This window comes from Scleropages formosus, chromosome 6 (assembly GCF_900964775.1).
Source record: "Scleropages formosus chromosome 6, fSclFor1.1, whole genome shotgun sequence".
NCBI classification, from domain to species: domain Eukaryota; kingdom Metazoa; phylum Chordata; class Actinopteri; order Osteoglossiformes; family Osteoglossidae; genus Scleropages; species Scleropages formosus.
Genome location: NC_041811.1, coordinates 14,978,691 through 14,995,414, shown reverse-complemented (window position 1 = coordinate 14,995,414; position 16,724 = coordinate 14,978,691). Strand labels below are relative to the sequence as shown.

The following is a 16,724-nucleotide window of genomic DNA, read 5'->3' as shown; positions in this document are numbered from 1 at the left end:
ACTGCAACCTTGTGCTCCGGTTATGCTCGTTGTTATAGGTAAAAAAAATAAAGCAGTGGGCACATTAGTTTTCCCTTTGAAGCATGGTACATAACTTGTACATAGAATAACTGTACTAGAAGGAGCACCAAACTGTGGCAGCTGTATTTTTAGCTTCTCAGCTATGTCAGCCTTTGAAAATTTAATTAAAGCAATACTGCTATCAGTTGTCATATTTACGGACTGTTTTTCACAGGGGGCAAGTACCCTGCTTGTGAGTTACCGAGCTGCAGGAATAGAGAACTGTGCCAGCGATGCAACAGGAGATTGTTGTGCTTGTCAGAGGGATTCTGGGTTGGAGGCTGAGAGGGGAAACAGCAGTGTCCTTGAAGATCAAGGAACATAGTTCCGTAATATGAGGGAGTGGAGATATTAATGCCTTATTGCCGTCGTTTCCTGTTGTCAAAGCTCACCGGCTATCCATCTCTGGGAACAAAGCCTAGGCTGCGGAGGACGAAAGGACAGCCGCATACGCAGTGCAGATGTGCTGAGCAGGCCTTTGTTTCACCTCTGTTGAAGGAGGGCAGGGGACACAGCATCTGCTCTAGACAGACTACTAACAACCCCCGACTTATTTATAGATGATGGGTGGACACCAGGGACCCACATAAAAATGAGACACTAGCTTGGTTCCAGTCCATTTACAGCGTGAATTCCTGTGTCCAATAGAGTGTCCACTACAGCTGATTACATGTCTGACACTGATGTGCTGCAATAGGTCAATGTGGCCTGTAAGGACAGCTTTTTGGTTGCTGGACAACAATTGCTTGACGTAAAAAAAAAAAAAAAAAAAAAAAAAAAAAATATTTAAAGAATCTGTACAGGCTGAGTTCGTTCTAACTATCTTTACTGGACTGACTTATTTATAACACTAGCACTTGTACATTTAATCCAGCATGATGCAAACCTACAGAGAAAAGAACATAACTGACTAGGACAAATTGGTCAAATTAGAGGACATTTTGTGTGCCCAAAGTTCAATTTCTCACGCAGTATTTTGCAAACAAGAGGACATGTTGTTTTTGGGCTGTATAGAATCAATATGGAAAAGAAATTTCCAGATGCTAAGATGCCATAAGAGTTGTTGATCTGAGCAGTTTTATTTCTGGAAACACTGGCCTTAGAAATGTTGCTACTACTAGTGTGTTGTTCTGGAATATTGTCTTATTTAAATGTTACTTCTGCTTTTCTGAAGCTGAGCATGGGAATTCTTTTGTAGATACAGCTAAGTTTTATGGATTTCGAAGAAAAACTAATCAGGATAAGAGCCTAACTTAATTGTATCGCATTTCTTTCTGGTAATATTCACAAGTTTAAAGATGGATTACTTTTGCTGTGGGAGTGGCTGGATTAATTTGGGAGTGGCAATCATTTCTGAGTTTTGGAAGCATTACAAAAAAGGAATGTGGAGTATTATGATTATCATGAACATTTGAGTGCTAAGTGTAGACAGCAGGAATGCATGATGCTCACAGCATGCTAACTTGAGGACAGGATAGAATACGTTGTCACATGCCATATTTTTTTCTGTAATACTCATATTAAAGCTGCCTGTTTTCGAAAAGTTTGCTGATACCAGTTTGTGTATAACATGCAAACATAATGTTTGCATGTGCATGTATCAGAATCTGAAGTTACTTGACAGTGCTTGTTAGACACACATTTGATGTGGCTGAACAATGAAATAACTTAATGTGTTCGCATGATGAGTAAGAGAGAAACAGATTTACATGTAATATTTGATTTAAAAAATCTAATTGTAGTTAAGTAATGTAATGTGGAAACTATAAATATACATCTTCTATGGCAACAAAGGTTATCCGGAAATGTTATGCAACTGATTATTATGGTCCTGAGTAATTCTGAATTCTTCAACTCTTTTTTGTTTTTTTTTTTCTTTCTTTTTGTCAACTTTCTGTGTTGGCAGAGCATCTTGGGATTGAATTTATGGGTATGGATCGCTCATTCTTTCTAGACTGCAGATATAGGCTTCTTAGGAGCTTGAGCCTTTCCTCCAGCTAGTTTCCTTGTGCAAATGAAGGGATCATACAGCCATAACATTACTGTAAAAATGAAAATCAACAGTAAACATCTTTCAAGCTAACGTCTCTTAAAGAAACAAAGCAAGCAGCTGATGCACATCTTTCTGAGAACAGCTACTGTTACAATATCAAAAGGATCAGCTATGTCACAATTTTTGGATATATAGACATGTGATGTTGACATTAAAGAGGACTGTTAAAGGTGTCTTCAATTATTTACAGTGAACTCTATACAGCATAAAAGCAGTAGCTCACAATCACTGCGTGCACAAAAAAATTTAGGTCATAAAATATGCAGAAACAGCATCGGGCCCCGTATTCTGTGTTGACTGCAAGACTGCTTTGTTCAGCGAACACTTGAAAAGGTGTCCATGGAGTTTAGTGGTTATGCTGTATGGAAAGATCCCTTCAGTGTTTGCTTTTGCCTTTGCCTCCTTGCACTGTCCCCCTTCATCGTTTCATCCGGTGTTGAGCATGCTGTGTCTCAAAAGCAGATCATTTCCCAGTTCCTCCGTTCTTTTTTCTTCTCGTTTCATTTTTTTTTTTTTTTTTTTTTTTGTCATGGCCTAAAAAGTGATTCTGTGTGTGTCCCAGTTTTCATCATTGTCATTCTGTTTTCTGTTTTTGTTTTTTCCTCCCCCACCCCTCTTTAACACAAAAGTGATGCCATCTCTTTTAGATGACCTCCACATGTAAAGTTTAATTACTGTTGTTATAAATGTTTTTGTTCCAAGATTTGCTCACAGGAGAATGCTGCATACACTAATACAGTTTGGGAAACACCATCACCTCATTTAAAAAAAATTGTTCATGAGCATAACCTAATTGAATAAAACAGTCTGCCAATTAAAACCATTTACATGGAAAAAACTTCAGTGCAGTAGAAAATAATTACAATGCACTTTAATTTGCAATCAGTTTTCAAATTTATAAAGCATTTAGTCCTGTGTACAAATCTACTGTGTGAAATTAAGATTGTATGTGATTTCCATTTTTTTTATTGGGTAATAGTTTTAAGTAATTTTTGGACCGGTAGTCTAGGCACACCAAGACACACACATACATACACGAGTTGATAGTGAATATAATCTTTGTAACCCATCGTAAGAACTAACACACTTTCAAGGTAACATAGGCAGTTGATAGTGTAGTGCTTAGAGCTGCTGCCTTTAGATCTAAAGTTCGCAGGTTCGATCCCCACCTCCGGCTGTAGTACCCCTGAGCAAGGTACTTACCCTGAATTGCTCCAGTAAGATTACCCAGCTGTTTAAATGGGTAAATAATTGAACGCTTGTGATAATTGTAACCTTAACATTGTAAGTCGCTTTGGAAAAAAGCATTAGGTAAATGAATAAATGTAAGATAGGGGTTATTTGATTAAAAACACCACCAAGGATGTATGTTAAATTTGCTGGTCTACTTCATTGCCCTCCTGGCTTGCTATACAAGTTTTTTTTAGTAAATATCTCCTGAAGTGTAACCAATTAAGGTATGCAACACTGTTGTGTTAAAATACTTGATTCTCAACTGTAGAAAAACTGATCCATTTCAACATGGAGAACTGATTCTAGTACAATTGTGGTATCATTGTTGTTGTAAAACTTGTGGAAGTGCTGTTTTTTTCCCCAACAATAAAGATAAAGTTTATGAATATTTTTCTTCTTTTCCAGAAGCTGAGGAGCTGTATCAGAAACGCGTGTTAACCATTACAGGAATCTGCATTGCGCTTCTAGTAGTGGGCATTATGTGTGTTGTTGCCTACTGCAAGACAAAGTAATTCACATTTAATGTTCATAACTAATTTGAAATACAAAAAAGTAATACATTTGTAAAAGATATGTTTTATTTGCATTTTGCAGTAAAAGGACATTAGTAGTTGCTTTTCACTTTTCTTTCTTGCAAATGTTTAGTATTTTTTTTTTAATTACAGAAATTAACCACAGAATTTTCAGCCTTATTCAAGAGAATTATGCAGAATTTTTTGATCTGTTAAAGTGGTTTGGTACCTAATGAATGATTTATCTCCCCATGCAGAAAGCAAAGGAAGAAGCTCCATGACCGTTTAAGGCAGAGTTTGCGAAATGAGCGCAATGCTATGGCTGCCATGGCCAACGGACCTCAAATCTCCAGCCCACCCACTGAAAGCCTTCAACTCGTCAGCGTAAGTGTGCGCTTTATTAACCATTAATTAACATCCGCTCTGGTTTTGTCTCCTGCTCAATTCATTAATTTATTAAAAAGCAGTATAATATACAAGGTTTAGGCAATGGTTTTCAAAGGTATGATCATGATTCTGGATGCAATTTAAGAGTAATTTTTAGCATGTATGGTTTAGATGAGTAGAGGTTCAGTAGGTTTGCTTTATAGCTTCAGGGAACTCTGTGCTGTTGTGAAAAGGATTTATGTATTTCAGACTAAATAAAGTATGAAGATTATTGATAAAATCACATTTGATCAGTAAACTTTCCACAGTTGTGAATAGATTCACAAATGTCAGTGCTATTAAATATTGCTGTTATAAAGTGTTCTCCTGTTTTCTGTTTACTCCAGCAATACATGTCCAAAAATGCCATCCTTGCAGAACACACAATTGAGAAGGAAACTGAAACTTCATTCTCCACAACTCTGTGCACTTCATCCACACAAAGCTCTACCGCTGCAACTCAGACATCCACCAAGAGGTAACAGCCACTCTCTCTGCTTTTAATAAAACAACCCTTGCTTTGACTTTTGGGTACTTCAGATTAATACATGACTGTGAGGGAAGTGCCTCTCAAGCAGGAAGCAGAGATGTTGCATCCTTTAGCTGCGAGGTTTTTTCCCCCACAGCTTGACATCAAGTTCTGGATCTTGCCACTAAAGCAAAAAATGTACTTGATGTGCTTTGTGTGTGTGGGAAACACAAGCTCAATGCGCTGCATGGTCTGCTAATGCATGAAGCCGAGGACACTGCCGGAGTTTTACACACAGTGTGCTCTTTCAACACTTTTAATGATTTATAGCTGCCAGGTACCATTACTCTTGGCTTCCTTTTGGTGTCTTGTAGGCCCTATAATTGAGCCTTTGCCTTGGCTAACACACCCAGGGTAAAAAGCCGCCGCCTTTCCCTATTTAGGGTTAGTACTAATCTAGTGTGTGTAGTGAACGCTGTTTCCGTCCCACCCAGTTGGAGCAATGGACGCACTGAGATCATCGTCTCTAACAGCCACTCGGTCCTGGTCACGTCCTCAGAGAGCAGTAAACACGTCACTCCATCGAGCCGCCGTGGCCGGCTGAACGCCACGGGCTGCGTGCGGGAGCTCGGTGCGCAGCAGAAGAATGCTAGAGACACTCCAGACTCCTACAAAGACTCTCCATACAGCGAGAGGTAGGGCCTGGGGGCTTCAGTCCACTGCAGGACAGATATGTATACTGCATCTGTTCAAGTAAATGCGCTTTGGTTGCAGTGTTCAGGAGGTGCTTCATTATATGTTTGTACTGTGATGGGCTGTAATGGACCCGTTGAGGGTGTATGCTGCCTTGCACCGTATACTTCCACAGCAGGCTGCGGATGCCCACGACAAGGTGCTGTTGAAAATGAATGGATGTATGACAACACTTTACAGTGATGCAATGAGTTTGAACAAATGACAGTACAGAAACATTGGCATGAAAAGTAACTATGAAAATGGCTTAGCAGATATTCAGTCTGTCAGGACCTTCTCCACTGGAGAGCAGCTTATTACCTACAGGCAGTCCCTAGGTTACGAACGTCCGACTTATGTACAAACCGTAGTTACAAACCACCGCCTTACTGACTGGAACTTAATTTGTCACCCTTAAGTAACACACACACACACACACACACACACACACACACACACACACACACACACACACACACACATACACATACACACATTTTCAGAACCACTTGTCCCATACGGGGTCGCGGGGAACCAGAGCCTAACCCGGCAACATAGGGCGTAAGGCCGGAGGGGGAGGGGACACACCCAGGACGGGACGCCAGTCCGTCACAAGGCACCCAAAGCAGGACTCGAACCCTAGACCCACCGGAGAGCAGGACTGTGGTCCAACCCACTGCGCCACCGCACCCCTCCCTTAAGTAACAATCAAATGAAAACTTCATAATTAAGCCTGTTATGTTAAAAAAAATTTTAGTTACTGTACATACAATGGTTCGTAATAACAAATGGGCGCTACTTTGCGACATGCATCAAAACATTGCGTGTCTACAGCAGTCCGTCGGCTGGACACGCAAGCCCAAGGTAGGACAAAGACGTCCTTCTTTTCCTATTAAGTGTCTTGTGTGTTACTGGATTTGGCTTTAATTTTTTTGTTTTTAACCCTCCTAACCATGGCAATGCAATGTCTGTAACCGCTTGTCCCAAGCTGGGTAGCGGCTAGCCGGAACCTACCCCGCAACGTAGGGTGCAAGGCTGACGCGCCCTGGACAGGATGCCAGTCCGCCGCAAGGCACCCCAAGCAGGGATCAAACCCCAGACCCACCTTACAGCAGGCACAGGCCAAATCCGCCACGCCACTGTGCCCCCCTAACCATGGTATCAAAGCATAAATGTGATGCAAGTGATGGTGATGCATCAAAGAAAAAGGGGAAAGTCATGATTGAAACTAAAGTGGGAATAGTAAAGTGAAAGGTGAAACGCCAAAAAACACTAGAAAACTGAACGTTAAAGTTCCTTTAATGTTTTGCACACACACACTCTCTCGCTCTCTCTCTCTCTCTCTCTGAGAGCATTCGGCTATAAAAGACATTTCTTCCCAGGTGCGGAATCTCACTGGCGATAACCCCCCCCACATTCTCCAACCTCCCTCGCTTTGCTCTTCCAAATCCTCTCCCTCATCAGTCCCCAGTCCCGTTCCACGTCTCTTTAATAACGACTGCCTGCCTTGTCCCTCGACCACGATTTCGGATCCTCACCTCTGTTCAGTTCACCCGTCCTCGACCACAAGAACACGTCTAGTCCTTTGATTCTGAATAAATGATCCTGGACTTGGGTCCAGCCTCCTCTGTGTCCTCTGTTCATCGTGACAGTAGTAACATTATCACCTCTTTCTATGTCTCTCTCTATTATAAACACTGTAGTTACAGTAATAATAATGGTAATAAATGTATTGTTACATTAAAGATGTTTTAGTGTATCCGGAAGTGTTTCTTTAATGTTTTTTATGCATAGAAAGGTATACTATATACTAAGACAAACATCTGACAAACTGATGTTAGATACCCACCATACTTTACTGTTCCGACTTACGTTAAAATCCGACTTAAAGGCAGACTGAGGACATGGAACTTGTTCATAATTTGGGGACTGCCTGTACATATGTTGACATCACTAGTTAATAGCTGAAGATAAAATTAGAGACGCACATTATCCGAATGAAATAATAAACCTTACCAGTTGTGTTACTAGTAAAGGTAAATTTTCATTGAAGGAAAAATGTTATGTGGAATAAATGGAACTGGTGAATAAACTTGGTCAAGACTTACTTCCGAACAGATCCTGTGGACTTTGGTTTTTGTGGTCCAGAACTTGGTTCTTTAGTAATTTGAGGGAAAGCAAAGCTCTTTAAAATCAGACTTCTGTTATACTTTTGAGGCAGATGTTTCCTCAGGAGGTTTTGAAAGGACAATAACCATCATTTTTCAGCTACAGCAGCTTCTGATTAATTTTGATTTGCAACTGGAAACGTACTAGTATGAAGGAGCATTAACAGATTACCAACATCTTTGTCACACTGAAGTTATATACACTGAAGAAATCTGCACATCCCTGTTAACGTTCTACTTTTGCATGAGAAGCAAATGTTTTGTAAAATCTTTTTTTATACCATCATCTTTCTTTTATTTTGCATTTCTCTGTGGTGATGATGATTCACTGTCTCTCTCAAAGGTACGTTTCAGCCATGACGACACCGAATCGTATGTCTCCAGTGGAGCTGCTGTCCCCAGAGTCCCCGAAGTCTCCACCCTCTGAGATTTCCCCACCCCTTTCGAGTCTAGCCATGTCAGTCCCCTCAATAGCTGTCAGCCCCCAGGGGGAGGAGGAGCGTCCCCTGCTGTTCACCACGCCCCCTCGGTTGCGTGACAAACAGCGCCAAGACCAGAACCCCACCTACCAGCGTAACTCCGCCCACTACAACCACGCCCATGAGGCTCAGAGCCCCCCTCCGAGCCCCCAGAGAATCGTGGAGGATGACGATTATGAGACAACGCAGGAGTATGAGGCGGCTCCCCCTCAGTCTTCAAAAAAACTTGCCAACAGTGGCAGCAAAGCCAAAAGAACAAAGGTCAACGGGCACAGCGCTCACAAGCTGGAGTCAAACAGCGAGAGCAGCTCGGAGAGCAGCAGCAGCTCGGAAAGCGAAACCGAAGATGAGCGGGTCGGCGAGGACACGCCCTTCCTCAGCATACAGAACCCGCTGGCTGCCAACCTCGAGTCGGTCGCCGCCGCCGCCGTTACCGTTTCCGCGGCCCCCGCCTCCGCCTGCAGGCCCGCCGAGAGCAGCAGGACTAACCCGGCGCTCAGGCTGTCCGCAAAGGAGGATCTGCAGGCCAGGTTATCGAGTGTCATAGCAAATCAAGATCCGATTGCTGTATAAAGAAACGTACCTGCTCAAAATACTTAGGTCCAAAAACAGGTCACCATGAAACCTTTATTTTATATAAATTAAGTATTTGAGGGAAATAATTTAAAAAATAAAGTTTTATTTTAGCGAAGTAGTGAATAAAGTCTTTTATAAATTAAAACGTGTGTAAATGTGTTCGTGTCATGGAAGAAAGTGCCATACACTAGTATGTAGCAAAGGTCACAGTATTTCAACAGAAAACATATCAATGGTGCCTTTATTTTCAGTTCTGTGAAAGTTAGGAAACTGCATTATACGGGCCATATATTCAATAAAGTAATCGACTCACTTTAACTTTTCAGTGTAATGAATTATTCCAGCCAGCAAAACTGATTTAATGTTCACTGCATAAAGATTAAGGATGTAAATTACAACTTGCATGAGGTATAAGTGTGTTAATGAGTTAACAAAAAAGGAAAAAGAAGAAAATCTGATGAAATTTAATATTAGGCTCAAGGTGTTCTTTACTGATCACGTAATAGTGTAACACTGTATGTTTTCAGGTTAAATACTATGCAATTTTGTGAAATTCATAAATGGGTAAATATGAAAACCAGAGAGCAATTCAACGGCTTTCCCTTTATTCACATTTTGTGTGCTGCAAGTTCACCGTAACACGATGGTACACAAACTGCAAAATAATACAAGCTATTTTGCTCTGTTTATTGATGACCATCTTCGCTATCAGATTATGTATCTTATAATCAGATTTGAGTAATTCAATATACTGCCATGAAAAAGTACAACAATATTGAGATTTGTAATTATAATTTTTCATGGGTAAAGGGGTCAGCGTCTGAATAGTTAACTGGCATCCCTTTATTACCAAAATGTTTTTGAACGTAAGGATATTGATTTATAAATATGATACGCTGAATAACTTATGGTCAAAAGTACAAAACCCTCAAATTAGAAAAGTGCAATGCACAAATTTTTTTTTTTTTTTTTTAAAAACTTACATGATTTGAAAAATGTCAGAGATTGAATATATGGCTCACTGCTTCAAAGTGTTTTCATACATCCATTAGTCCTTAAGTAATGCATTGTGGGGATTATAACAACTCATTATAGGTAACTCTATAGATACACAGCGTGTAGTTTTACCAATCTAAATACCAAGATTTACTGTTGCGCTTTTTAATATTATGTAAAATGCTACAATATCAGAGTGTTACTTTGTGTTTTTAATTCCTTTGTCCATTGGATTTGTTTTGTGTATGTAAAATTTTATTCTGTAAAGTACCATAAACATGACTTTATAACACTAGTCTTAGCTTCAGAAAACAAGTGCAACAAAGTATACATCACATGTTTTATGGAGCTATTATTCATATACAGGCCCACTGTTGCTCACTGTACAGAATACTGCACTTCTCCAAAAAAGAATAAAATGACAGAACTAAAGTATGTATTTGTCCTTGGTTATGAACTCTTTTGGGCTTGACTACACTGCCACACAGTTTGTTGCTGTGTGTTTCTAAAAGTGCAGTTTAAACAGCCTGTTAAGTGTAGGTATGCCATTCAAGATCGAACTGTGATATGGTTTTATTAGTTCTGATAATTTCTCATATAACAAATTATTTAGTGCTAGCAGAGGCCCATCAAAGATGCAACAAGTTTATATTTATTATATTTATTTATTTATGTATTTATTTATTACTTGGGCCTTATATCTCAGCAAATACTTAGTCCATATTTTTATTCAGTATTGTTGTAAGATCTCAGCCTTTATTTTTTATAAGATTGCTTTGTGTTTTGCAGTTTCTTATGCTTTTTTTTTTAAAAAACCTTATGGGGTCAAAACTGTTACCCACTGACCAATTTAATGTGTTGTTAAACATAATTAAGATGCACTTTTTATTTTGGCTGTTCCTACCCAAGTGATCAGCTGTATTTCTACAAAAATGTGAGAAATTCTTGCATGTCAATCTCAGTTAAGATGGTGACTTTTTTTTTTTTTTTATATGTACACCTGTTATATGCCTATGACCGAAGCAACACACCCCATGATGCATTGCTTTCAACCCACAATGTCCATTTATGTATATACACCCTGAAATCATTGACTCCTTTGGATTTGAATTGAAATATTAAATCCAGTGTCCTGTGTTTATCAGTTCCCTACCACCTCATAGCCTTTGTGTCTCTCTCTCTCTCTCCTGTCAATGCGGTCATTCATGACACTTATAAAAACAGTTTAATTTTTGCCTTTGGGTTCCAGTTATCTTCCAGACATTTCTGATCTACTTTTACGTTAATCTTCTGCAGAATGGTAAACTCAGAAATGCTGGGGCAAAAGGCATTGCATACATGCATGAACACATACGCCTAAGTGCATGCATGCATTGCATAAGCGGAATGTGTGCATGACAAAGATGATGAGAATGAGCCATCGGTATGGTGAAACCTATGTAAAAACAGGGCTTTTAGTCAAGATCGCATTCTGGATTCTCATTAAAGAACTGCTAATTCCAGCTTCGGTTGTGTGGAATATACTGTACAGTATTACGATACCTCACCTCATGTCAAACATTTCTCTGAAACGTCTCTAGCAACATCTCATCAAGTAGTCAGCATACCACAATGTACGTTATGATTGCAACATCACTTTCACTTGCCGTTTACTCAATAAATCTTTTTCACCCTAAATTTATTTTATGATCAAGTTTTTTTTGACAATCTTATCCAATAATAAAAAATACAGTTTTTCCTTCATTCTTTTCCATTAATAGCATTTGAGGTTTAGGTGTTTAAACAATGGAGCGGACTTAAAAAGCTTGTGTTTATTAGTCTTTTGTTGCCATCAATAATGCACTACCATGGAATGATATAGTAACTATAAAAAATATATGCATAATAATATAGTGCTTATGTAACTGGTTCCAATCTGAAATGTCAATATATAAAATTAATTTATAATTTAAAAATTACGTATGAGAGGCTGTATGAATTCAAAGCACATTGTCAACAAATTGCACCAAAAATTTTAAATGGTTTGATCACTAACACAGCTACTCTGGCTCTCGGTATGTCTTATTGAACATTTGCTAGTATGTTTAAAATATTTTTCCATTTAATTCATTAAATTTTATAATCCTTTTTTAACACTCACATACATGATGCATGTTACTACTGTTGAAATCACACATTTAAAAGTTATTTCATATTTTGCTTTGGTAGAAATTAAAGTTATATTAACTTGATTTCAAAGTATGAAGTCAAGTAAAATGTATAATCACTTAAAATTATCTAAATGCCTTCTCTACAACCTATGAAAATAATCAAATATGGTGAGAAAGCTGCATTTTTTTAAAAAAAAAAAAAAAGTCAGATCTTTATGAACCTAGATGTACGAATAACTTTCATACATTTCTACATATTTTGTACTGTGTCATGACTGAAAAGTATTTTTTGTAATACTGCAGTTCTGAAGCTATAACTTGTTTTATTGTAAATGCCTTGTTTTGTTGAAAATTATAACCAATGTCCTCTTTGCAAGTGCATTTTGTATACCCTTGAAAAACTGGAAAAAAATAAATACAAATAAATCAAATTAAATAATTAATATGCAATATGTTAAATGGCAGGCTACTCAAATATGGTATTCTACCTGTAAAAATGTTCTTAAGTTTTCACTCATATATATTGCTCAAAGGAAGGGAGGAGAGTCTCTCCACGGGTTTAGCCGAAAAGCCACAAAGCAAGTACAAAAGATTTAAGTACTTCCTTTTACAAGTTTGTCAGTTAACGTGGCAGTTGGAAATTAACATTCAAAATGTGCAAAGAATGTAATGCGAGTGACAGATTTTTTCCGAAGGGCAAACGTCAGAGTGTTTCGAACACACACAAGTTATGCCCCTCACACTGGTGTTCCACTCTCTTACAATGCTGGCTTTTTCATAACACACATGGTTTCTTTGTACTACAGTACACACCTTGACTCCAACGCTGATATAATCTGCCCTTCTGCACTTAAAAATTCCTATGCTACACTGATGTATGTCAGATCTGCTATCAAAACATGTGGACTGTCTACTCAAGGTCTTGGTTAATCGTACGGAAGGAAAATCATGCCATTGGATCAAACACGTTGAACCAGGTTGTAACAACATTCGCAGCAGCCCGTGGCCCATGCTTGGTTTGCCGGAGTTGGCACACCCGTGGTCAGAGGGCTACACGTTACACAGCCCTCCGCTTGTGTGCACTTCGCCCCCGAGTACCAGTCCTTCACTTTCGTGTACCTGTCCAGGCGTGTTCCTGGTCAAAACCGCATTCCTCACATACTTTCCTATGTGTGCAACCAGACCTTTGTCACGCTGGTGAAGGAAATGACCAACTGAGGTCAGATGACTGCAAAGCGTGACACCGATGAAGAATCTGCTCCTTGCAGATACTGACACGAAGCCTGTGAAGAGAGCTGTGTCTGCACCGTACGGGTTTCACCTGCACGGTTTTCCTGATAGAACTGATGACCGTTTCCCTGTCCCAGATTACATATTGCAGTTTGTCCTTTTAAAGAATCATCGAAACAGTGGAGCGTAAGGAATGGTTATTAAGAACAACGGTATGTGAAACAGTGCCAAGATGGAAAAGTTCCTATGTCAGCATGAAAGAGCAGCTACGACCGAGTATTCGTAAGAGTAAAGGTGAGGAATTTGATACAGTTCAAACTGGAGTCACAGAGGACATGACTGCTCTCTTCACAAGCTCAGCAGGTGATCAACTGAACTTGTGACTGAAAGATGACGAGTAGGTTCAAATTCCTGGAAAGAGACTACTGTTACACCTTCAATGAAAGGGTTCAAATGCTACAGTAGAAATGCCAGAGCAAATGACACTGTTATACATTTCTTGCTTTATAAGGTAAGATGAAACAACACTGTACGAAGGAAGTAGCATGGTGGTGCAGCAGACAGTACTGGTGCCTCATAGCTCCTTACCTATGGTTGAGATTGGGCGTTCAATCCCAGCTCAGGGTGTGGACATTCCATGTTCTCGCCTTGTTTGCGTATATTTCCTCCCACAATCCAAAGACAATCGGAAAAATGCAACTGTTAACCACTCTGTACCCTCCCTAAGCCCAAAACCACACACACAATCAACCTTAACACAGTGGCACTTACCCTACCCTCACCCACTGTAAGCAAATAGCATACCTAATGTATCTAGGGGCAGCTGACACACGGTGGTTAGAGCTGTTGCCTGCAGATCCAAAAGTCACGTGTTTGAATCTCGTCTGCTGCTGCGGTACCCTTGAGCAAAGTACTTAGCCTGACGTACTCGAGTAAAAATTACCCAGCTATGTAAACAGGTAAGAAACTTACTGTGAGCTGCTTTGCAGAAAAGTGTCAGCTCAACAAATAAATGTAAATGCATACAGTGAAAATTAAATATGTTGGGAATACAGCAACTTCTCTGATACAACATATACTGACATCCTACATTTTCTCAGACCTAATTAAATGTTACATTGAAATAAAGAGTTTTGGTGACAACTTCATGGTATTTATCTGCGACGAAAAGTAACTTTGAATCAACGCGTCTTATTTGTATGAATATTTTATTTTACAAAGAATTTTCATAATACTTTCAGTTTCCTCACTGTCTCCCCAGCTTCCTTGCCTTTCAAAGTCGAATAAAAACATTAGACAAAATTCTTTACATTTTTTGCGTGTGACTTTCATTCTGTGCAAAAATGACAAGACAAAAATATATTTTGTGCTCAAGAGTTCCCCACCGTAACTTACATAACCTCCTGGAAAAAACTAGGCTTTGCAATCATGAGGTTGGTGCATAAGTGAAAACCATTAACTGGAATGAATTTTTTAATCTAAAACTGCTGATCTTTCAATGCTTAAACTCAAAGCCACCGGAATGAGGGTACCATCATTATTCGCCAGGACTGCCACACAGTGAATGTGGTTTCTATGATTGCTGAAAGTTCATATGTCTTTTGGCTACGCTGTAGAAAGACTTTCACAGAAAATCTGAAACACTGCCATCTTCTCTGTTGCAAATTATCATCATCACCACCTCTTATAAAATAAACATTCCTAATGTTTGCATTGTTTTCTTATTTTTATTGAAAGACAGCAAACACATCAGTTGCTCGTGGTTTTTAAAACAAACATTTATTGGTGGGTACTAATTAGTACATCTACATACCTCTTATTAAAGTTTATCTACAGCCACATCAGTGGTTCCGTTTCAAGGACTTCAGCAGGAGACAAAGCCACTGATGTGTACATAACGTAAAACGAAAGTCACAGACTAACCACTGTATAGTTACTAAGCATAATTGTATATGGCAGCATGTATTGTAACATTAACCAACACATGAACTGTGTAAATCAAATTAACACCAGGTAGCAACAGCAGCTAGGAAGAAGTATCCCTTTATGTTCTCATCTACATGTCTTTTCAAACTGTCAAAAGTTGTCTAGCAAACTGATAGCTGTGAAAATCAGCCCTTGTGCTTAAAAAACCTTAATGTAAATCATGTTTTTGAAAAGACATGCATAAGCTCCATATCCAGTTATGCCTGTGTGTAAAGTTGAAACAAAATATTTACTTTTTACTGATATGTGCACGTGGATTACAAAAAACATACTTTCCATTTTAATTTTCAATAAAAACCGCATCCGTATGGATTTATAAGTTTAAACCCGTATTCAACAGATGGGGATTTTGATCAGCTCCGTCACATCCCTAAATTCTCTTCACATTAATCGTTCAACTAGCAGCACATATGAATGATCAGTGGGAATACTTAAGTATTGTGATCAATATTTAATCATGCTAAAACAATTTTTCACAATTTCTCATCTCTCCATTTACCTTTCCTCACTTAGTTGGCTTTTTTAAACTAAGACAAAAATACATTAGACTGCCAAACAGCAAGGCTTTACATATTGTAATGCTTCTCAGTAGCTTTCTGTATTATAATTTGGTTATTCTTCTAAAGAAATATCCATGATTCCTCACTGACTCAGTTTTGTCAAACTTGAAACAACCAAAACAGCCAGTATGACTTACTTCACTTTTGTCATTTTCCATCAAAGGAAGCTTTTGAAAAACTTTAACATGACAAGTTCACTACATTCTAAGAGCGTCAGTTTCGTTCTTCACACTCAGGTTTTGGGGGGATGGGATCTGCACTGAACAGAAATATCTGCCGTATACAAAAGCAAAATTCGATTCCTTCTCTAGTTCAAAAATATGTTTAACCATCAATTGAAAAATTCCCCAGTTGAACCTGTTATTCAGTAAATAAGCTATAAGTAAAAACAGAAGACTGGGGCAGACAGACCACAACTAGGACCGAGGAACTTTGTTCTGCATGGCATTTCTGAGGAGCAGCCACACCCTTATAATGGTAACCTTTTTTTTTAGCTTGCATCATTCTAGTTAAACTTCATTTTCATTGAGAATTTCTCATAACCTTGAACTTAAGTCCACCCAGTGAGCACGAATCACCACAGTGCAGTCAGCTGGACAGCTCCAAGTGTAAAATCCATCCACAGCAGGAGAATCCCACTCCAGCACACATCCCTCACTGTGTCTCACTAGCACACGTGCTCGTTACTGAAATTGATCCAAGGCACTCCACCGACAAACAGCACATACACACCATAAAGAAACTGCTTCTCCTTAAGGAACAGAACAAAAGATGCAGTGTGACATACAAGCAAATGAAAGAGTAGATGCAGCATGGGCACTCAAACAGTAGCCTGACAACTGTGGAGATTAAGCTTTTTTTCACCAGCACAGGATTACTGGGTTAAAACCGGGAGATGGCAGATGTCACAAAGCTACATAAGAGAAGAAAGGAGACCATTATAAAGGCATGAAACTGTAGCACATGTCATGCAGCTGGGTCCCAGCTTTGGGTCATAGTCAGTGATCCATCTGTATAATTTGCTTTTCAATTTTAAGCCTAAAGATGGTCACTCTCTTAACATAGTTACATTTTACTGAATGCCCATAAGAAAC

General features: G+C 39.1%; 1 protein-coding gene across 7 annotated transcripts in view; it reads left to right on the top strand.

Annotated features, from left to right (window-relative positions):
• The window catches only part of nrg1 (neuregulin 1), a 61,986-nt gene extending 50,615 nt beyond the window's left edge, over window positions 1-11,371 (top strand). For 5 of the 7 annotated variants that reach the window (XM_029252625.1, XM_029252624.1, XM_029252622.1 and 2 more), the window contains 5 exons: window positions 3,752-3,854; window positions 4,116-4,242; window positions 4,632-4,762; window positions 5,248-5,448; window positions 7,997-11,371. In XM_029252625.1, the coding sequence (XP_029108458.1) occupies window positions 3,752-3,854; window positions 4,116-4,242; window positions 4,632-4,762; window positions 5,248-5,448; window positions 7,997-8,705 (1,271 nt within the window). In that variant the 3' untranslated portion in view covers window positions 8,706-11,371. The remainder of the gene's footprint in view (window positions 1-3,751; window positions 3,855-4,115; window positions 4,243-4,631; window positions 4,763-5,247; window positions 5,449-7,996) is intronic. The other 2 variants (XM_029252623.1, XM_029252621.1) reach the window with 1 other exon arrangement.
• The last annotated feature ends 5,353 nt before the right edge of the window (window positions 11,372-16,724 follow it).